Here is a 23,997-nt window from a genome sequence, read left to right as displayed (position 1 = left end):
CTGCAAAACAAGCCCAAATCATTACCTGTCCACCACCATGTTTACAGTTAGTATTGGGTATTTGGGCAAAGTTTGGTTTAACCAAACTTGTTGCTGTGCGTTATGGCCAAACATCTGCCTGTTGGCCTCATCTGTCTTATGGACCTTATTCCAAAAGCCTTGTAACCTTGCAAAACTACGCCATGCCGCCATGTTGTTAATAGAAAGAAGAGGCTCTGGTCTGGCAACTCTTCCAAACATGCCATACTTCAGTCTTTTTCTAACTGCATTGACATAACCCTTATTATTTAACATGCAAACTGAGGCATGTAGAGTGTGAGGTGGAGTTCTTGGTTTTTCTGCAATTTCTCTAAATATTGTACAGTTTGACCATGGGATGAATTTACAGCAATATTCATTTCTGGAAAAATTGTCAACTGTCGTAGAATAATGGATTCCAAATTGTTTGGATGCTCTTCAACTTTGCTGCAACCTACACACCTTATTTCTGTGGAATGGTAAGGGAGTATTAATTTTTGTTTTTCACACTGCTTTTGCATTTTTACTAAGTCCTTGTGAAAAAAAACAATGACACAATATAAAATGTTGCATGTTGTATGTAATCTGAGGTTGTATTTACTACATTTTAAGACTTGCTAAGGACCAGATGATTTTTATTATGTCCTGATACTCAAAGCCTTAGATTTGAAAGAGGGTATACTTTCTTTTCCTCATTACTGTACATCACCTTTTGGAGGGGCATTCATATGCATGTTGGTAAAAGTTCACGCCCCTGCACAGCACAGTGTTCTATTACAATGGCAGTTGAGTGATAGTTCATGCCAGCCCTAAGATAATGACGTTTCCTGGTCTCCTTCACAAGGCAGACATTTGTGCACACAGCCAAGAGCTGCAGAAGCACCATGATTTTAAAGGATTGTGTCATCTAAAGAGATGGCATCTCAGTCCAAGAAGCAAATGGTGACCCTGAATGATGATGGAAAAAGTGCAGGTCTTCTAGAGAAAAAAAACTGTAGACACTGTCAAATAGACAAATATGATCTATGTGAAATAACTGGAAGTGTTCAACAAACAGAATACTTCACATGTAAAATATATACAAAGTTAGGTCCACTTTATTAAAACAAAAGGCTTTGTTTTTTGCAATGTCAGATTCGCACTACAATCAACAAGCTTGCTGTCACCCCACAATGGACCAACTACGGACTGCGTATTTTTGGATACCTGCACCCCCCTACAGACGGTAAGAGCATTGACCTATTGTTATCTGTAGTTTCATGTGGTGTGTTAACATCGTGCTGGGAAAGTAAAGAAAATATTGTAAACTAATATAGCATTGCAATGTTGGTAGCTATCTTGATTGGAGGAACGAGGAATGACCTTATCAGTGAACACCTGCTCCTTTTTGATCCAGTCATGGAGTGGGGTAGGTCCATGACCAATCTGTATAATATTACTGTGGAATAGGGGGGAATAGGGGCCCAAAAGAGGTAATTGTTACTTTAAAAGGATCCAAGATGAAGATATTAAAAAAATGTCTGTCCAAAAAAATTTCGGAAAAATTTATGGATATGATGACAATGCTCAGTCCCTGTCTCCCTGTTATACTATCCCTGTGTTCTCACCCTGTTGTACAGGCTTCCAATGGAGCCAGCCAGTGGCCTTTTCAACAGTCATGGCAAACCATAAGGAAAATTCGACCCAAGATATGGCATAAAGCCATTGCTGTCATTGTGACATAACTGAAACCTCCTAAGGCTACAAATACATTCTGAAAAAAAAGAAATGTATTTTAGGTATTTAAAAGATTGATAATTTTACATGCAATGGCAAGGGCAGAACTGCTTTTTGCAGCATCTTTTTTTTTTGTCCTTTCTAGCACAGCTTTTTTTCTCAGATTGACACTCATTCTCCCCTGTTCTTTGTCACAGGAAATTTCCAGTTTGCTGTGTCGTCAGATGACAATTCAGAGTTCTGGCTAAGTGAAGACCATACGGTGGGAAAGTTGCATCTGCTGTGCAGAGTGGGCCCGGTATGGAATGATGGCTGCACCAAGAACAGCAAACTTGGTGATAGGTAGCATTTAATGTGTAAAAGATATAGTGAGGTGTAACATGTACAGACCAGGAACCTATTTCTATAATTGTGTGCAAGCTGCAATGTCTCAGATTACCCAGATTACCTCCTTTGTAAAGCAATATAAAATAAATAAAATCTGCAGAAATCACCTACATCTTTGCTGAGAAATCAGTAACTAGCATAGCTACTAGAACCTAGAAATATGGTTTCGAACAGACAAAATCTATGATATTTCAAGGTCTTCTAACACTTCTGTTCTATTTGCATAAATCTTTTTGCTAGACCCTGTCTGAAAGCACTTTTTTTCTAGTCAGGAAGACAGTGGACAGCTCCTGGAGAATTTGGAAAATTCCGTGATCAGGGCTCCAGAGCGGTCAGGTGAGAATCAGACAGGTACTGTATTGAACGGCAAAGGTGAATGTTGTGCTTGTAACATTCCCTTTCCTCATATACCTCAAACAAGAGCAAATCTTGCCATTATGGAAGGAGTGCAGATGGTCCACTACTGTGGGATGGGCAGAGATGCAATTTACTAAGGAGAAATCCCACTGCTGTTGGATGGAAAGAAATACTAAATACTGCAGGAAAATCTTACTATTGTGGGAAGGGCAGAAACACAGACTATTATGGGGAAATCTCAATATTGTGGGTGAGGTAGAGACACAAACTGCTGCTCACTGTGCAAAAATAAAAAAACTCCCCATTGCGAGAGGGCAGGTACACACACTACTGCAAGGAAATCCCACCTTTGTGGGTGGGGCAGTGATAGGAACTACTGCCAAATAATCTCTCTATTGCATTTGGGGAAGAGAGACCAACTACTGTGGGAAAATCTCACCATTGTGGTGCAGAAAATTTTTTCTATAGTAATAATATTGGCCACATAATGCTATTTATTTTTTCATTATTATTATTAATATATCCAGTTAGGAACAAAGTCAGCAAATCTTGATCTCTGGATATGAGTCATCAATTAGCCCAATGTGAATTCTACTTACCTCCTGCTCTTTGTCCAAAGATATAAATTCTAGTCCTCAGCACATGAGCACTTACTACTTCTTGTTCTTTAAAAGCCAAGGGCAACATGTGCAGGGTGTTGGAAGATTTCTGAGTGGAGGGTAAATTTTAGCATAATTACCATCAGTACATTCAGATTAAAAGATAGTTTTACCCTTTAACGTATCATTTATTTATTCTCCTTTACAGTTTATCGTCTTCTAAACGGTATTACTTTGAACTTTTACACAAGCAGGATGACTCTGGCACAGACCACGTGGAGCTGGTGGTAAGACATTTTGAAATGCAGAGCCTTGATGATATCCTGCTTTGTGCGGTCTGGTACCTGACAAAAGGCAATATGATTTAGCCAAAACTAAAAATGCCATTTATTAAAATTGTAGCTAATACCCCAATTGTCAAATCATTTCTGTCACTTGGAGACTCAATTGATGTGATCTGTGTACTGAGTTTATGCATCTCATGCCCCTCATGCTATGCCTAAAATGATTGAATCTCCCTATCCCTGCACTGATATTCTGGGTCTTCTCTTTGCTGTATTCATTGTGAGTAGTTCCCATGATCCTTTCCCTGAGTTCCTAGGTCACAAAACATGTACACTACCAGTTTTTAAGACTCATTTACTTTACCAGGATATGAAGTAGTACTAAAAGTAACTGGAAGAGTAATGTCTGTCAGAGGTACTATATTTGTTTTGTAATCCGCTTCCTCATTTCTCACAGTGGCGTCAAGCAGACCTTGGATCCCACTTTACACTGATAGAATCAAAATTCCTGTCACTTTTCTCAAGTAAGTTTCATACGTCATGTGTAAGTTATGTATTTCAAGAGAAGAGAGTTAGATAAAGGAAGGAGAAGATTTTTCCAGCAGTGAATGGTATTTCAAGGGAGGATAATTAGGAATAGAAGGGAGCAGAATCCACCAGTTGTGCAGAGAGTGCGGAGAGTTAGATAAAAGAAGAAGAGAAGTCTATAAGTGCTCCATAATATTTGAATCTGTGTCTGTATCCAATGAAGTCATTCATGGTCTAATTTATAAACTAAATAGTGAATTGTCCTATCTTTATAGTACACCAGACCAACTATCTATTTTTTTTTTAAACAATATATTTTTATTGAATTTTTAAACAATTTTATAACATACAAACATAACAAAAAGGAATGGGACAATCCTCTCCCAAATGTAAACACACATTGATAGACCAGTGACCTACCATAAATTTAATACAGACATGTCCCTTGACTTAGAAGACCACATCCTTCAATAATTAATTCTGAATTCAACCCTTCAACTATATCTAAGAGTTTCAAACCTTTTCCCCGACCAACTCCCTCCACCAACTATCTATTTTTTAATAACAACTTCTGCTGTCTATTTTCTCATCATATGATGCAATTATTTAACGCCTCTGTCCTTTCATCCATAGATGAAGCTAACCTACCATTAGGAGACACATCTCAGACTCCACTCAGCAAAGCCAGCCACCACAGTCATAGCTCTGACCGCCATCCAGGGGATATACTGAAACCTGACCCAAGAGATACATTCTACAAAGGTGACTATGTAAGGGCTTTATTTAAAGGCTTTAGGGCTACCAGAATGAGAAATAAGATGATCATCCATCAGATGGAAATTCCTGCTTGTATTATGTCCACTGAAATAGAGGACTAACCCCCAGGCAGGCAGCTGTGGGAATCATAAAGTTTATGAATTTTTTACCTTTTAAAAGAGAATGCACTACTGCAATAGGCTTGCAATGTTGTGAGATTTTGTGCTTCTAGCTCTCCCAAAAGGCCTGTGGATTGTCCTACCTACTCTTGTCGCATCAGAGACTGTAGTCTAGCTCCAATTTGTTTTCCTTTTTTTACAAATGGCTTTTTTAAACTATTTATGTTGGGTAGGTGGACAGGTAAACAAAGGACCTTCCATTCGCTACCGAAGGTCTACTTTAATAGGTATTGAAAGGGGGAAGGTGGTCAGGAAAGGACTGGGGTGGAAGAAGTGTTGAAAATGGTAGGGGAGGAAGGGTGGTGGAGCAAAGGGAAGGAGGCTATGAGGAAAAAGGATGGAAGAAAAAAAGAAGGGAAAGAAATAAGAATGTCAGTGACATTGCCTCTACATAACTTTGTCTCCCTCTATATTACAGTCCCACTTATACCATTGCAACGGCTGCACAATGTCCTGCCCAGCTGTGTGTATAGACCCAGCTACCTGGTAGAAGGCTACTCTCTGCAGCGATACCAAGGCCTGCAATTTGTAAGTAGCTGCAGACTGAAAAGAAGGAAGGGGTGGAAGTGTTAGTACTGTCATGGCTATCAACTAGATCTGTCACAACTTTTCATCACCAATGTAATATTAATGATGCTTGTTACCTTAATAGACTAAAAAATTTGGGAGAACAACACTGCATTTGTATAAACCTGCATTGCGTTATTTAGCATTGCAGGTGCCTTGCTTCATAAGGAAATTGTGTGTTAGAGTGACTGGCTGTACTATTGAATGTTTATCTCCAGTTCATTAAAGAGTAAAAAAGTTTACCCTTATTCATGTTCACACACACCTCATCTTTACACCTGTTCCCTTCATTTGCTTTACCTACTTTTTGCATCAAATTTAGTCTTATTCTGCCACTTAGACACCCTGCTTCCTCTTCTTCCACGGACATCTGAAAAACCAGGGGAAACTAAATAAAAAAATAACCTAGGCTGACCATGCTGTTCCCCTTAGGTACAGTACAGTGAGTGAGCTGTACGGGAACAGCAAACATATGACTAGCAAGATGGTGCTGGTGAAAATAAATAGATTAAAAAAGCCTGAAAACTAATACAGCCACCAAATTTAAGATCTGGTGAGCAGCAATATATCCCAGTTTGGGTTTTATTAAGCTTTAATAGAACTCCTACACATACATGAAGTTTACATAAACATACATACCCTTAAGTCCTTCAATGAATTAAGACTTAATAATTTAAATTATTGTTTCTGTGTAAAGCACTGCTTCCCGCTTTTCAGCACCACACAGTGGATGTGCTCTACTGTTCTTATTCTGCATGCCTAGGAGTTGGCTTTCTCATTAAAATCATTGCCTTGTGTAGCTGATATCTCAACAGTTAACAGTGGGAAAAACTGATTGCATTTAGGCACTGAGAGCTTCTTCTGGTGGCTAATTTACCAATCCATATATTTTACACAATAAAAAAATTAGAAAATTATATGAAAATGACTCTAACAGCTCAATAACATATGTACTCATTATATGAAAATATGCCAAACTTTAAAAAGACAATATTTCCCCTTTAACACTATCACTATTCTCGCATGTATTCAGGTTCGTCTAAGCTATGTTTATCCCAATGACTATACCAGACTCAGCTACATGGAAAAGGACAATGAGTGCATGTACCAGGAGAACACAAGATACTCCAGCAGGTAAGAAAAAAATGTATTAAAAAATTGGCTTGGAGTGTTGGTACATGTAGGATACTGATTTAAAAGTAATGTTCTGACTCAAAAAATACAATTGCTGACATAACTAATCTAATCTTGTCCACCCTCATTCACTAAAAAATGTTGATTGGTAGCCCATGACTAACTGAGGAAGAAAAGATTGCCACACATACATAAGTTTCACATCGCTGTCTATGTAGGTTGAGATTAAACTGTAACAATGCAATAAAAGTAATTTTTTTGTCACAAAAAGATTTGAAGTTTTGCTAAAACTGAAAGCCATTGCGCCAGTCTTCTTTTCCTAAAACCTCATATTATTTGTACTTTCTTGTCTTTATTATCTTTCAGATTGAAATATAACAAATATATGAAAGTTGAACATCCAAAATCTGGGTCCATTGATCATCCTGGTATGTATTATAAACTTTATAACAACCTGATTAAAGTTTTTGTAGGTATTTTCTGAAACTTTTTTGTGTGGCAATAACTATTTTTACTTAAACTGGGGAGTTGGGCAACAAAGTGCTTTTTACACCAACCACCAGCTTTTCCCTTTTTCATTTCTCTCCTTCCTAATACAATATAAGATTTAGGGATATGTATTTAGATACTATGCAATAACTTTTTTTATCCTTTTATCTTGAACAGGTTGGTCAGATGACTATAACCCTTCTGATTTTCAGTATGCAGACACAGATTATCAAATGGTGGGAAAAGGCGAGCACGATGAAAGAGAGGAACCCAGCGAAGATGAAATTGTTAAACAGAGGAAGCTTTTCCAGGAGGAAAATCAGCCAAGGACCCTGATACCTGAAAAAGCTCAAGATAAAGCATTTTCTCCTACTAACAAATTAAACAAAGCTAATAAAAATAATCCTGGCTTAGTTATCTCCAATCATGACTCTGGTCAGCAACTCAAACCAGAGCACCAAAGCCAAAAGACCCTGCCTCCTCGTAACGTAAAATCACAAAAGCAAAAACGCCAACACCTTATCAACGTAAAACATGACTACAACCAGTCTAAAAATGAGGTGCAGACTAACATTTCAGATGTACAGGAAAGGAACTGGAAGAAAAGAAATAGAGAAAGGCAGAAAGTAACAACAAAGTTATTGCATAATGACCTGAACACCATACCACATCCTGAAATACATAGGAAAATATCAATGGATGATCAGATATTAAAGAGAACAACTTTGGCTAAGGAGGAGGGTTACCAAAGGGTGCCACAAAACAGTAATAAGGGGAACCCTAATAAGGAAGAATCACAAAGGGAGAACAGTAGGCAGTACATAAATAATAAGGATCAAAGTCTTAATAAGGGTAGGGTAAACAAGGCAGATTCTAAGCAACAAGATAATTTAGCTGAAGAGACAAGACAAAGATCTGAAATTCTTGATATGTGGACGGAGCAAGTCAAACTTAAACATGCCAGGAACCAGAGCTCTGAACCCCAGCCTAATGCAGACATTGATGGGAAAAGGATTCCAGGGCCTGACATCTATTATGGGAAGCTACATGACTCTAGAAAGAATAGGAGGAAACAGCATAGACCTGAATTTCATCAAGAGAAAATGGAATGGCATAAAGCACATGAGGGAGTTCAATATAACAAGCAACTAAAGCAAGAATCTCAAAATGAAAAGCTTCAAAGGAATATAACACAAGATCTTCAAGATGAAAGTTATAGAAAGGGACAGGAAGCTCATTTGGTAACTCATGCTACAAACTTGGATCTTGAACAAAAAAATATGAAAAGCCAAAATCATGGGGCAGTTGTGGTAAAAAATGCAGGAGAGCTTGGTAAGCCAGATTGGAGTAACAGGAATGATCAAAAAGAGAAGAAAAAGCAAAAGGAACAAGGTCTTGGAGATCGTAGTGAAAGAAAACAAAGCCCTGAATTGAATGATGGTGATGAAAAACAAAATGGCAATAAAAAGCAAGATCCATCATGGGAAGAAAATATTGTACTGCATTTTCAAACCGTGGGGAGACCAGCTGAGGAAAATCAGGATCAAAGTAATCACAACCAACGAGAGGAAGAAGGAGAAGCCCAATACCAGGAAAATATTGAAGAAGATGAAGATGAAGACGAAGAACAAGAGCTTGAGTACCCCTTTGTGTTTGAGCAGCCTGTTTTCTGGAATCAAACTTTTAATGTGAGTCAAACAGACTTTCAGGTAGTAAGGTCAGACTACATTGACCTTCAATGCAACACTTCAGGAAACCTACAGCTGAAAGAGAAAGAAGCCTTGACCATAGTTGGGGTGTTTATGAAACGCCTGAACCAGTGGCACAGAGGGTAAGACAAATACCAGATCATGTGTGTGTGTTATATATACAAAAGGGAATGGGTGAGGGTGCAAAGCAAGAAGAAAGGTCTGTAGAAATACCTTAAATGAAAGTAAGGTTAAGAGAATATACTGAATAAATGTAAAGCTAAGCTAGCTTCAAAAACATCTGTCCTGGTGACCATTAAAAACATTTCCCTGATGTCACCAAAACAGGAGGTGATGGGACAACTTCCAGTGGGGACATCTGCTTTAGTGAGAACTGTCTAAGAGAGGGTTTCCTCTCACTTTGGTTAGATTCACTCTCACTTTCTGTAGTACCTGAAAAACAGGAAGTTAGTGTAAATTTTACCAAAGGGAAAGTCAGCTAATAAAGAAAATGTCTGCTAGGGTTTTAGCATCCCTTATGCTTTTTAAAAAAAATGTTTAGGCTATTGTTATTTTGAAACACCTAAGGTTTTACTGTATGAGGACACAGTCAAAGACCAACTACATCTAGAAACCATACTGTGTTGTAAAAGTGTTCCAACTACTTGAATAGAATACATGTTGGAAACATTTTGGTAGTTTGTAGTCAATGTTTGCAATATTAATTCATCTAAATATGTTTTTTTCTTTTTTTCTTGCACATTTATTTTAGAATGTACAAACTTCGGCGCATTATCAACATTGAGAAACGCCTAGACTATGTAAGAGGAAGTCGCTATTTCTTGGAACTTGAGCTCTCTGATAGGTCCAATCGTGTCCACAGATTTTCTCAGTATGTGTTCGCACCAAATTGGACTGGGTTGTCGCAGGAAGATCGGCAACAAGAAAGGGACATGAGAAGCATAATGTGGGGGCCACGCCGGAGACTAATGTCGAGCACGAAGCTGCCGGAACTGTGCTGGCCAACAGGGCTGGTCTGGAACCCCCGAGCTATGGTGTACATTATAGTACCAGGTGAGGTGGTTATCCTAAATGTAATATGTCATTGGGGAGGTAGTGAGGGTAAATCTCTTGAAGGGGGACCACAGGTGTAATGCCCCTGTCATATAGTATTATTGAGCAATAATAACAGTTATAAATTAATTAAAAATTAAATACCGAAGGAATATTCAGTACATATTATGGTATGCCCTGATCAGATGACATATATGGAAATGCAAATCATGCAGTACCTTGTCTATGAGCAACACTAAGAGAGGTGCATCTACCAGAGAGACACTAGAATGTTATGGTCTGCTGATTGACCATTGCAAGTCTCTTGACCTCCCATCATGACCTCATTTATGAGGTAAAAAAAAGGTATGCCTTGCATAAAGTCCAGGAATGAGGAAGCTCTGCAGAGGACATGATTTAGCTCAACTTGAGGCTATTGTTAATTGTCCATTTTATTATGGAAGCTGAATATTGTAAGTTTAAAGTTCCCCTTTGAGCAGCGGTGGTTACTTGTTGAAACGAATAGCTTTGAGTTTTGTTTTTTTTGTTCTAGTGAAGAACCAGGCTCGCTGGGTCCAAAAGTTTATAGAGGATATGGAAGGCATTTATCGCTCCACCCTGGATAACTACTTCAGTGTTATTATTGTCGACTTCAGCAGCACTGATTTGGATGTAGAGGCAGCTCTAAAACTGTCCCATCTTCCCAGGTGAGGTGAACAGTAGGATCACTTGAAATGCAAAAAAGTGGGTACACATAAGCATAAAAGTTAGTGATTATTATTATAATTGTTGTAGACTATAGAAAACAGTTATATAAAGTTTTGCATCACTTCATACTTCCAGTAAGACTTAGCTCTGTGCTCTCCTCTCTGCAGTTATCAGTATGTGAGATTGGAGGGAAATTTTGAGCGCTCTTTGGGGCTCCAGGCTGGTGCAGATCTTGTAAAGGTGAGTGACAAAAGAAGTAATCTAGTAAAGATTCTCTCTATTATAAAATGAACTTCATTCAAACTATGAATGCATAGTTAGGTATCACTTGGTATAATAGACTGACCTCAGACAATCTAATTATAATAAACCAGGAGTTAATGGAAATCTGTCCTTTGTTCTATCTTACAGAATCCACACAGCATCCTCTTCTTGTGTGACCTTCACATGCATTTCCCTTTGTCTGTCATCGATTTAATACGCACACACACCATTGAAAGCAAAATGGTATATGCTCCCATGATAATGAGACTGAACTGCGGTGCAACTCCAACCTGGCCTGATGGTGAGTGTCAATATGTAAGATATTAGGGAATGTGTGATGTCGGAAAATCTCTTAAGCGGTTAATGTCAGAGAACCAGTTAATAATCCAGAGAACCAGTTGGATAATCTTATAAGTGTTCTGTGGGGTAATTTAGAAATATGTGTCCTGATTTTTTAAAGCTCTCCAAAGCTGGAGAAGATAGACTTTTATCAGTGAAGCTGGGTGATCCAGCAAACCTGGGATGGAATTCTTGCAAACAGATTGGATTGCTAGCAAATGTTTTGAATCCTGGACCTGGTCCATTCCAGGTTTGCTGGATCACCCAGCTTCACTGATGAAAGTGTATCCTCTCCAACCTTGGAGAGCTTTATGGTGTAAAATATGGTGCATTTAGCATAGCTCTCCAGCTGCACAGAAGGCTGTTGGCATGTGGAGAGATGTTCATGGGGACAAAGGCATATGGAATCCCTCAGAAATTGTCTAGTTATAGCCTATACCTAAAACTATCTACAGCCACAACTTTTTACCTATTTGGATAAAGCATGACCATGAACCCATATCAGGATTTTATGGTGGCCTGTGTCTGACAACTATGACATATACTATAATATATTATAAAAAAGGCAAACTATTCACAGAATCATTCCCAGTGCCAGAAGAGCTTACACTCCAATGTCCCTCCACATTCACACACTATTTTTATTATACATTTACACAGGTTTGCTCTAAAGAGAAAATGCACATCATTCTCAGCACCAGAAGATTATAGACTCTAATGTTCCTCTACAGTTACACACTGCACTCTAGAAATGTCTTAACACATTTACACTTTTGTATAGTTTCCTTAGTACTCCACTTCATCAGACTGGATTGGATTAGTGACTATTCTATTTTGTCTGGGAATTATGTTTTTATGCTTTCTTTGCAGGTTTCTGGGAGGTAAATGGATTTGGCCTGTTGGGAATATACAAGTCAGACCTCGACCAAATTGGAGGGATGAATACAGAAGAGTTTCAGGAACGATGGGGAGGAGAGGACTGGGAGCTTCTTGACAGGTAGGAAGGGTCCTCAATTCTAATCTAGTGAGCTGGGGGTTGATAGAAGACATTGACATCCACCAATGCAGGGTCTACATCCTTGAGATTTGATCTTTAAAAATTATCTTTAAAATTTACCTAAACCCACACTAACTTAGCTAACTTAATTGAATAGGTTGCTGCTGTCAGTTTGCATCAGTCTAGCCCCAGCATGGAAAGGGTCACCCAGAGAGCTAGCATGTCAATTGGTGCTGCGTATATTAGGGTGCAGGGCCAGGGCACCTTTCAGGTCTTCATCGGAGCCTCTTAAGATGAGGATGTTGCATTACATACAGTTGCCAAGTTGTGATCCCCAGTATAAGCTGGACAGGGCTAAAAGAGAAGGTACGTCAGATAGGAAATTATAGAAGGGGTACTAGTGACTCAAGATTGTAATCATTAGTCCACAAGAATGTAGTCAGGACAAGTAGAGGTCAGCAGCAGGAAATCTGTGAAACCAGTTGTCCTACTTGGACAAAGGGCGAAATGTTTTTAAAATGTTCCATCAAATGTGACTATTGTTAGCTGTGCCAAGATCTGGATGAATGAAAAGCTTTCTATTTACATTCTCTCCCTTTAGATATATTTCTGCAAATATAAATATTTAATATAAATAAAAATATAAACAATTGATCTATTACATAACCTGACTATGAGTGCCTATAATCTAACCCGTGGTCTCTTTCCTTTAGGATTCTTCAAGCTGGGTTGGAAGTAGAGCGTTTGGCGGTCAGAAACTTTTACCACCATTTCCATTCTAAGCGTGGCATGTGGAACAGTCGACAGTCCAAAGATGGGCAACGTTAATAAAAATATTGCACTGAGAGCAATTGGCTCTGATGGATTCTCAGAAGGATCTCACAAAATCAGAGAATTCTCTAGCAGTGACAGGAGGCCCCTCTACATAGGAGTGTGCAGCGTGGTGCTTGGGATTGTTCCACCACTAAGGGACAATGTCATAAGCAATTTATCAAAAACTTTAATTCTATTTAATTGCACTAGCAATTCCCAATTCCATCTGGGGGGAGGCCACTAAAACATGACTTAGACGTAGATCTATGGTCAGGGCTTCGTTGGATGATTGAAATAAAAGTAACCTGTTGGGAAATGGAGACTGACATTGATGTTATCCTTCTGAAAATGCTTCCCTTCAACTCCAAGGATTAAATAAAACTTCACGTTAAAAGATATCCTGTAAAGAAGAAGATATATATTTACCTCTTCCCTTAAATGCTTCCCAAACCACCAAACACTGCTACGATAAAGAGGATTCACAGCACTTAGTCTGTTCCCAAACTAACACTTCTGTGAGTGTCATTCTCCTACTCCTGAACTCAGTAATTCCTCCTGCTGACCCCCTACCGGACACAATACTTGGAAAGAAAGGGGAGCAGTGAACCAAGAGATTACCACTCTTATAAGGCAGAAGTAATAATGCCAAGATAAGTCTGGATAAAAGCCTACAAATTTGCATTTTCATAAGAAGTAGTTTCCCTGTTTTTCTAACAACAGGGTTATTTTATGCCTGACCAAGGCCACAAATGATAAAGCCCTTAAAGGGCATAAACCTACAAAGAAGATAGGCCAAACTGGAGAAGTTTAAATACATAAAATCCAACATGGGGTTGTGATCTATTTAGTCGTAGGATCTTATTTGGGAATGTTAGCAAACATCAGAATGAGGAGTATTTATTGATTGAATGAAGTGCCTTAATATTGATAAGGACTTCTGTTTATTAAATGACCTTTATTCTAACGTAGGGACATTGCTAATTTATTTATTCTGACATCATATGTATTTGATTGCAGTGTTGGACAGCTTTTCCTAGCTGAAGAGCTCCAATTCCCAGCAGGATGGTATGCTGGGGACTTGTACGAGGCACATGGAAATCTGTAGAATGGTAGAACTGAATATAAGCCAAAGTATAGGCAGTTTTGTAGTGCACAATATAGATTGCCTCTTGGCATTTATTTTTACACAATGCAGAACAGTAGACAAGGACTGTATGTAAGTGTCCATCATCTGTGTGTGTATCTATGGTCACAAATAAATGAGGGGAGTGATTTTAGAAAAACTAGTGAAAAAATTCTCATTTTGGCCCTGATTTATTAAAGCTCTTCAAGGCTGGAGTGAATACACATTTATCAGTGAAGCTGGGTGATCCACAAAACATGGAATGGATTTGATCCAGGATTAAAAACATTTGCTAACAAATTGCTAAGGTTTGCTGGATCACCCAGCTTCACTGATGGAAGTGTATTCTCTCCAGCCTTGGAGAGCTTTCATAAATCAGGGCCTTTGTCTTAACTAATCTTACTGTTTTTTTCAGTTTAGAAGAAATAGATTTCTATGCCTAGACACCCAGGAACCCTTCCCAGATTTTAACTGTGACAACAAAAAGTGAAGGAAACTTAAAAAAAGTCTGCAAAGTCCAATACCATTAAAAACAGTAGGATATCTGATTCCTTACCCACTCAATTTTAAAAAGTTTTTTTTTGGCTGGACTTATTTATAACATTTTTCACTTTAATTCAGCCAGAATTCATCTATGTATTAATTCGAAGATCCAGCATTTACTATTGTGACTCCTGTGCTCTACTGATAAATAGCCACTAGGTGGCAGAATGTGTCCTGGTTTTAATAAGCATTGAACAGGGATTTGATGTGCTGTGCACTAGTGTTGGTCAAATAGCTCATTATTCAATTTATCAGCTATTGCTCGAATAGACCAAAATTATTCGGGTGGTCGAATGTCGAATTCAAACACCATTAAAGTCAATGGGGGAAAAATGTGGGTTATTTTTTTAGGACTGTGTAGAGCAGGGTCGGCAAACTCTTATGGCCACAAGGGCATTTCAGGGGTGGGCGGGAGCACACTAGGCCGGACTCTGAGTCCTGCCCTAATGACTCCACCAACCACTAGGGACTGCCCCCCTAAAGTGAAATTTCCCTTCAGGAAGCTTTTCCTATTTACCGCGGCGGCGGAAGTATTAACGCCGGCCGCAGTAAATAGGGGAGCAACAGCAAGGAGGCGGCTCTGGAGCTCCAGCGGTAGTTCATAACGCCCCCTGGCAGATCCGGCCGGCAACCCGCTGCTCCGGCATTAGGCCGGAATAGACGGGGCGTTAGGCTGGAACAAACTACCAGCTAGGCTGTATCTGGCCTAAAGGCCGGAGTTTGCCGACCCCAGGTGTAGAGCTTTTACAGCCTCCAAAGATATGTAAAAAGATACTTAATAAAAAGATACATTATACTATTACATTCCTCTGTACTTCACATAAATATTAAAGAACACCTGTCACATCAATATTAAAGAGCACCTGTCACATCAATTTATCAAGATCACCTGTCACATCAATAATAAAGAGAACCTGTCACATCAATATTAACGAGCACCTGTCACATCAATATTAAAGAGCACCTGTCACATGAATACAAAAGAGCACCTGTCACATGAATATTAAAGAGGACCTGTCACATGAATAAAAAAGGTTTTATTATTGATGTGACAGGTCCTCTTTATTATTGATTTAACAGGTGCTCTTTAATATCAATGTGACAGGTGCTCTTTATTAGTGTGTGTGTGTATTTATATTTTTCTCTTCCCAGCCAATCACAGAGCACTAGAGGTGATGAATCGGGATACTTATCCCCATTGAACCTCCATTACCCCAGTATCGCCTGTGGTTACAGCTAATTGAATTGCCCCCAATTAGCTGTAGCAGCTGCAGCAAAGTTCCCATGGTCCAGAAATCCCACAATGACATTATGATTCTTAATGTCATTGTCGGATAACCTGTAAAAAAAAAAAAAATTAGTTAAATAAAAACACACACTAATAAATTAACATTAGTTTTTTTTTTAAACATTTTTTCCCGAATTTTTGCTGTCGAATCCCGTGTTTTTTTTGGGTCGGAACTATCCAAATTCCAACAGCCAGGTCGAATATGAGGACAACCCGAATTCAAACACCAACACTACTGTGCACACAAAACAGCTCAATTAAAGTAAAAAAAATATAAATACAGCCCTTAGACAAAAATACTTACCGTAATTCTTTTTTTTCTGTGTTTTTTTGTGTATTTTGTATTGTTTTGTATTTCATGAAAAAATAAAACAACTTTTTTTTTTTTATTTGTGTTTATTTTTATTGCGTTAATTCTTATTTAATTCTAAAAGAAAATTATTTTTATTTTTTTTTGTCAAATAGCAAAACATTATCTAAAAATTATTTCATTGCACCCTAAAAAACTGCCTTTATGTTGCCTTCCCCTTTACCCCCAATACATTTTGCAGAAATGTTGATAAATTGGGCAAAACATCTATTTTGCTCATCCTAAGTCATATCTAAAAATATAGTGTCAGTATCAAGGAAAACAGGTAGCTTAGCTAGAAAACAAAATGGATAAACGTATTTTAAACAGTAATTACAATTTTTAATTACATTTTCATCATGCCTTGCTCATAAAAGCAGTGCTAAAATGAATACAGGTTTATATAGAAGATGAGAGTCATATATTGAATTTTTTGTACATTATATATAAAAAAAACTTTATTTTACAAACATACATTTATAGTAATAGGCATATATGATGCTCCTGATAAAGCCTTCAATAGGAAAGCCTAGCATTGCTTGGATTCCAGAATGAATAATGTGAAAGACAGAGCAAATTCACAAACTGAAAGAAAGAAGGAAGAGAGAAGTGTCCGTCTCATGTATGTCAGTCTGCAATTCTTCCTATTCTTCTTCTTATTATTATTATTATTATTAATAATAATAATAATAATAAACATGATTTATATAGCGTCAACATATTACGCAGCGCTGTACATAAAATAGGGGTTGCATATGACAGACAGATACAGACAGTGCCACAGGAGGAGGGGAGGGCCCTGCCCCGAGGAGCTTACAATCTAGGAGGTGGGGGAAAGTAACACACAATAGTAGGGGAGAAAATGCAGTGTGTTTGGTTTGATCTCCCTGGTTTTAAAGTCTACTTTACAGCAAATGCTAATTTGTAACCCTACAGAAATTTTCTGTTCTTGTTTGTTCAGTACAATTGGTACATAAAACAATCATGTTAAAGTTTACCTAAATACACTTGGATACATTTTTTTTTACAAAAATATGTTGTAGTATAAAGAATGTGCTTATTAATTTTCATTTAACCATATTAAATTTGTGTTGCCAAGTGTCAGTATATTTGTGTATATTAGTGTGTGTATCGTTTAAACTGAAATTTGATTTAAGACCAATGAACACTGAACTAAATTGTAATTCATAATACAAAAGAAGAAAAGGCCACACACTTAAGTCTATTTAATAATACTCATAAAAAATGACAGGGATTGTAAATGTTTGTAGTTTATGGAATGTTCGAAGATCAGAGCCAGGAAGGAGAACAGGAACATCGGGTGCTAGATCTGAGAGAAGATGTAACTCCTGTGTACAGCTGTGTACATTTGGAATCTAATGCCAAATTATTTGACATTTTTTAATGTAGAATTAAAACCACAACCGTTTTTTTTTTATGTTTTATTGCTGTGTTACATTTGGGAAGATTTATTTTTATTTTTTGTTCGATAAATAATAGTAAGACAGATGTCTCCAGTCAGTTGTATGGCTGTGTACACACAGTTGTTGGAAAGGATCTTTCACTGAAGACTGAAAAATGTATGAACGAGCGGTGTGTATATATATGCAGTACCGTTTTGCTCTATGGAGAGTGGAGGGGGGAGAACGAACTAACGGCACCCCGCTGAACTCTCTTCCCTTCCCTTGCATTGCGGTCGTTCGTCGTTCATGGATCTGTCCTGTCAACCGGGCGCTATACACACGTCAGATTCTCGTCCGATACTAGCGCTAAAGCGATAATTGAGGGAGAATCATCTGACATGAGTATGTAGCCTAAAATTTTGGATTTTTCCTAATTTTTTGTTCAATGACGACAGTCATCAAAACAACGTGTGAGAATAAAACTTTCCAGCCAGAACACAGACAACAATAACATGTTTACAGGGTTTTCTCCCACTCTATCCAAAAGTAAACTAAAAACTTATGGTTTTAGATACCATTTTGTTTCCTTAACAGATGCTCATTGTCACTAAGACAGAAAGTGATAAAAAAAAAATAACATTTTAGAGCCCTATTCTGGTGTTTTTTATTACCTCTATTATTATTCTTTATATCCTAGATTGTAAGCTCTTCAGGGCAGGGTCCTCTCCTCCTTCAGTATCACTGTCTGTATCTATCTGTCATTTGGAACACCTATTAAATGTACAGCTCTGCGTAATATGTTGGTGCTATATAAATCCTGTTTATTATTATTAATAATATTAATAAAAATAATAATAATATCAGCAGAATTGACTAAGTTACAAGGGAAACGGGGACCCTGGGCTCAAAATCATTCAACTGACCCTGCAAAACTTAATTTTTGTTAATTACACACTTATTTGTAATTGGTCCCTCACTGCACCTCTCGTGGCCCCCTGTAGGGGTACAGGCCTGTTTTCTGCACCCCAAACGCTGTGATAAAGATGTTTATTAGAACGGTGAGAAACACAAGTGCGGTGGCCACGTTGTTCATTATATTCAGACTGTGTTGCTTGGAAACATCGTTCAGGTTTTTCCGAGCTGGAGAGAAAAGACAGAACAAAAAGAGTTTGGGAAGGAAAGCTTTATAAGGCTACATAAAAAGTAATCACAAGTTAAATAGGTGTAAATCTTATTTATTTTACACTACCTTTCTTCTGTACACTGTGTAGCATGAACATTCTCTTATTTCACTAGTTTATTTTCACTTTTTTATTGTTTGTTCACAATTTTCTCATATTTTTATTTTTACTATGCAACATATTTTCAAGTTGGTGAGCTAAATGTAAAAGCCCTGAACGTAGTATTGTCACTGAAATAGCCGAAGGGCTCAAGAACACCTGTGGATACCTATGGGAACATGTTTGGTAAATGTATTTGTTAAATCAGCAGGGGTTTGTTTTGAAAACATATCACTTGGGACATGTTCTCATGGGACTTCAGACCTCTTTGCAAGAATTTTTAGTGACAATACTGTGTTCAGGGACTTTGCAATTAACTTAATGGTACTTAAACTTTTATTTATCGAAAAACCACATGCTTTTTAAAATTGTAGTCAATTGGAATCGATATCCCTGTTCACCTTTTAACTTTCATTTACAGAAAAACAACATTCTTTTCATTGACTTGGTATATGATTCAATGCAGGAGAACAACTGGAAGACACAGACAGAGTGTTGTCACCCCATGACCGGTCCAAACAAGGAACATGGTGGGATCATATTTAGATATCTTTTGGCAGATCCTATATTTGTATTCCAAATTCCAACTTTATTTTTATAAACTTTATTATTTTGCTGAAGTTCTGCTTTAAAATAAAAAAAAAAAATATTAAAGAGGTAGGTTTGTTTTTTTTGTTTTGTTTTTCAACCTCACTTGGTTCATTTGTCACTATTTGTTGAGGAGGGGTCACTAGGACACAAAAGCAAATCAGCAATGAAAACCTCACATTGGATCTAAACTTTTTCCACTTTAAAAGGATGTGTTTTGTGGTCACTGTTCCCACTGGAGAGAATTCCTATTACTTCCTGTACCACAAACCAGAGGTTGGACTAAGTCGTCACCCTTCAAGTCCAAATCGAGTCCAAAGTCATTGACACCAAGTCCCAAGTCAAGTCTCAAGTCACAAAGAATTCTTTCAAGTCGAGTCCCAAGTCAAATCACTTATTTAACAAGTCATTTGCAAGTCATACTTACTGATTCTTCTGTAATACCGCCTTCCTCCCCACCCCCTTCAGCTGTCAGAGGAGAAAGCTGTGGACTTAGAATGCAAGGAAGGCAGGGAGGAAGGCGGTGTTACAGAAGGCTCACTGCCTTCCTCCCGGCCCCCTTCAGCTGTCAACGGAAGTCAAGTCACAAGTTGAGATGCAAGTCGCTGGACAAAACCCCCAAGCTGAGTCGCAAGACATTTATTAGGCGACTTAGATCGGACTCGAATCCAAGTCTTGTGACTCGAGCTCCAACCTCTGCCACAACCCCTTGTTACCAGGACAGGAAGTGCAGAAAATCCCTTGCGTTCTAATCCTAACTTATGATATCCAAGAAAGGCAGGCTTTAACTACTACACTGCTCCGGCCAGCCAATCCAATCACTTACCGATAACAATGAGAAGTATTCCGATGACCAGCTGTAAGGCCAGGGATAGGGTGATGAGGGTGATGAGGGTAACATAATAGGTGAAGCTTGGCCCTTGTTCAAGGACTGCTTTCAGCTGAGTTGCGTTCGCCATAAACAGTGCCACATCCAGCATGCTTTCTGCCAAGCTCTTCTTGGTGGCATAATGGTTCAGATTGATGGATGATCCTCTTGACCGCTCTCCTGGATTACCACCCACCTGCAATAGAAGTCACTGTGTCAACTTCATTTTAATTGGAATTTTGGAGTTTAAAAGAGCTACCAATTCCTCTGCTATGCAGGCCCATTATGGTGTGTTGAGCTGTCACTAAAAGTGACATTGGATTCCAGTTTGAGCATTACAATACTTTGCCGTACAGCTTTCTTCTTCAGCACAAAGGTGTGAAATTCAGTTTAAAAAATCGAAGCAAATTAATTATTCTTTGCATAAATTAGAGAGATTGGAAGCCAGATGGAGAAGGCCTTGCAAAAGGCTTCTGAGCAGGACTGATTCCACACTCTCCCCTCCTATTGTGTGTTACTTCCCCCACTCCTAGATTGTTAGCTCTTCAGGGCAGGGTCTCCTCCTGTGTCACTGTCTGTATTCATCTGTCATTTGCAACCCCTATTTAATGTACATCACTGTGTAAATTGTTGGTGTTATATAAATCCTGTTTATTAATATTAATAATAATAATAATATTAATACAATGAAAACTTCACTTTGAGGGCTACAAAGGTTGAAGTTAAAAGACAGGGGTCCCCTCATCTCCATTTTTAACCTGTTCACTTTAATGAATAACACTTTAATTGTGTTGTTGAACTGGATTGTAGTGCATTCTGTACATGAGTTGGAGCACCAATAAATAAAAGGAAAGGCAATTCTAGGTGTGCTGATTTACCAAAATGCAATGATGTGTATGGACTGAAATTTTTTGAAGCTGATATCAAGACAAATATAAAATGTGGCTCCATATTTACATAAAAGCAAAATATTTACAACTGTATCGAGTATGTCCACAAGATTGCAGTTACATATGGGTCCCCTAGAGGTCAGTAGTGGCAAACTATCCGTCAACTGATTCTATTACACTTTTACATCAGCCACATACAGTTATTATATTATTAATATAGTATTATTATTATTTTTATAGTATATTTTTTATTATTTACTGCACATTAAAATATATTTGCTAGTATTAAGAATCATTAAATTGAACCCATCTGTTGTACCGAAGCCTACAAGAAAAAAAAAGAAATCTCATTTTATTTCAATGCTTTCAAGTATTAGATGACAAAAAATAAGCTATTTTAATAATTGTAAATGTTGTGCTGCTAGTTTTCTGATCCAGGCAACCACTGCCACATGGCACAAGGTCTTGGACCTTTGTTGAGGTAGCAGGATGAAATCCCAGTAAGGAACACACCCTCTACTTGGTGATTAAATAATAAACTGTTAGGGGCACATTGAAAAGTCATCACTCTTCTGGTGTGCAGTAGAAGATGCTAGGAAAATATACAGGGAGAATGATGTACCTTTCTCACTGCATTTACCACTTATTGATAATAATACATACAGTAATTCCAGACATTGTTTTTTTATCATTTTGATTTTTTTTAGTGTACTGATTTGTAAATTCACACATGGAAATTTACAATCAATCGGACTCTTAGACATTTTTTTTAACCATTTAGTTAAAAAAATAGAAATCTTTTAACAAAGAATGTGCAAGCCGTTGTTCTCTTTATTCAGGCCAATAAAAAAAACTTCTCATTTAGTTTCAAAAGGCATTACACATGGGGTTGCAATATGCAACAAATCAAGTCATTAAGTAGTTTTAAACAGCTATCATAGGTATCTGGACTCTGTGCGTATATTAGTTTCCCATTACCCCATGCCTCTCCTCCTGTATCACTGTCCGCATTTCCTCCTGACATATATCTAACTGTTACCAACATTGTTTTTCGGCCCTCCCCTCAGGCACGTTGTCTTGGTGTCACCTTTGACTCGGCCCTCTCACTTACCCCCCATTATTCAGAACATTTCCAGGTCCTGTCACTTTCACCTACGCAACATCTCCAACATCCGCCCCTACCTGTCCCCTGGGACCACCAAACTCCTTGTACATGCTCTTATCATCTCTTGTCTGGACTACTGTAACATCCTTCTCTCTGGTATTTCACTAACCCGACTCTCCTCTACAATCTATCATGAATGCTGCAGCCAGACTCATCCATCCTTCCCTCCGCTCCTCTTCTGCTGCATCTCTTTGTAGTTCTCTTCATTGGCTTCCATTTCACCTTAGAATCAAATTCAAGCTCCTGTGTTTTGCCTTCAAATCCCTCCACAGGTTTTGTCCCCATATTTCTGACCTGGTAAAATAATACTCCCCCTGCCGCTCTCCCTCCTCCAATAACCTACTAATGACTTCCTCACTCATAACCTCATCACACGCACGGATACAAGACTTCTCTAGAGCTGCTCCAACTCTCTGGAATGGTCTTCCTCGTCCTATTCAGCTTGCTCCTACTTTTTGCTCATTTAAAAGAGCGCTCAAATTCCATTTCTTCAAACTTGCCTACCCACTTGCCTAATAATAATACTATAATAATAATATTATAATAACTTCTTCTGTCTTTTGAAACCATCACTACTTCCCACCATTACATATCTCCCCTCTTATTGTGTGACACTTCCCCCACCTACTAGATTGTAAGCTCTTTGGGGCAGGATCCTCGCCTCCTGTGTCACTGTATGTATCTGTCTGTCATTTGCAACCCCTATTTAATGAACAGCGCTGCTTAATATGTTGGCGCTATATAAATCCTGTTTACTAATAATTTTAATAATAATAATGCACACAAACACTATGATGGAGGAGGGCAATGTTGTCAGACAATCGGGCATTATAGTAGCAAGCAGTGCTGTTATTCTAACACAAACCAAAAAACCACAACAAATGGAAATGGTGACTTCATTCTTTATCAGGCTGGTTGAGGTAGATGACAGCTGTACTATAAATGGTTCCAATCAGAAACTCAATTTTGTCTAATTGATATAAGCTACTATTCCAGTTTCCTCTCCACGTGACACGCATATTGGCACGCCATAGGCAGAGTTAGGGTCAGGAGGTTGCTTCCAACCAGACCAGTCCCTTCTGACTGCCTCAAATGTTGACAATAAATGCCACATTGACTAAGTACCACAGGCAACCTCCCTTCCACACCCTGTTGCCCAGACATTGTGTCATGGTTGAGTCACAGGGACTGATGGCAGGCTAATGTCATGCAGTTTTTCTATTCTCTGTCATACATGCACTGACTTTACCTGCAAGCAGCAATGGTCCATTGCAACATATTGTCCTTCATTGTGTGTTTAGGACATAGTGCTAGATTAAAGGGTCACTCCATATGAGAATTTGGTGGATGCTTGGAGTCAAACTACTTGACCCTAACTTTACTTCTTGTGGGGGACTCTTGGTGAGATCTTTGCCCTGCTTCCAGGTCTGCATACCTGCTGTGCCAATAACAAGAAGTTCCCACCATCTTGTTCTGAAATCACAGCACCACACCCCTACTGTGCTCATTATAAGGGGCTCTAACCCTACTTTGAGTTCCTGTTTCTGCACACGTTCTGTGTCCATTATGACAGATTCCTACCATCACTATATATGAGTTCCTGGGGCTTCATACCTGTTGTGCC

The 23,997-nt window shown here is 38.4% G+C and overlaps 2 protein-coding genes across 2 annotated transcripts in view; one reads left to right on the top strand and one right to left on the bottom strand.

The window, feature by feature from the left end:
- Positions 1–15,902, top strand: part of B4GALNT3 (beta-1,4-N-acetyl-galactosaminyltransferase 3) — a gene marked incomplete in the record, with an annotated part of 35,616 nt that extends 19,714 nt beyond the window's left edge. The window contains 16 exon segments of the mRNA XM_072400076.1: positions 1,153–1,243; positions 1,932–2,032; positions 2,390–2,457; positions 3,286–3,364; positions 3,819–3,885; positions 4,523–4,651; positions 5,243–5,352; positions 6,425–6,525; positions 6,892–6,953; positions 7,192–8,845; positions 9,475–9,776; positions 10,309–10,462; positions 10,631–10,703; positions 10,875–11,028; positions 11,937–12,063; positions 12,777–15,902. Coding sequence (XP_072256177.1) covers positions 1,153–1,243; positions 1,932–2,032; positions 2,390–2,457; positions 3,286–3,364; positions 3,819–3,885; positions 4,523–4,651; positions 5,243–5,352; positions 6,425–6,525; positions 6,892–6,953; positions 7,192–8,845; positions 9,475–9,776; positions 10,309–10,462; positions 10,631–10,703; positions 10,875–11,028; positions 11,937–12,063; positions 12,777–12,891 — 3,387 coding nt within the window.
- A 322-nt stretch (positions 15,903–16,224) lies between these two features.
- The window catches only part of NINJ2 (ninjurin 2), a 15,458-nt gene continuing 7,685 nt past the window's right edge, over positions 16,225–23,997 (bottom strand). Inside the window, exons 2-3 of the mRNA XM_072400077.1 lie at positions 20,277–20,514; positions 16,225–18,722 (exon numbers count right to left, since the gene is read on the bottom strand). Of these exons, the coding sequence (XP_072256178.1) occupies positions 18,556–18,722; positions 20,277–20,514 (405 nt within the window). The 3' untranslated portion in view covers positions 16,225–18,555. The remainder of the gene's footprint in view (positions 18,723–20,276; positions 20,515–23,997) is intronic.

The sequence above is a fragment of the Pyxicephalus adspersus genome, chromosome 2 (genome assembly GCF_032062135.1).
Source record: "Pyxicephalus adspersus chromosome 2, UCB_Pads_2.0, whole genome shotgun sequence".
Classification (NCBI taxonomy): domain Eukaryota; kingdom Metazoa; phylum Chordata; class Amphibia; order Anura; family Pyxicephalidae; genus Pyxicephalus; species Pyxicephalus adspersus.
The sequence above is the reverse complement of the archived record's forward strand: the minus strand, read 5'-3'. Positions and strand labels throughout refer to the sequence as shown.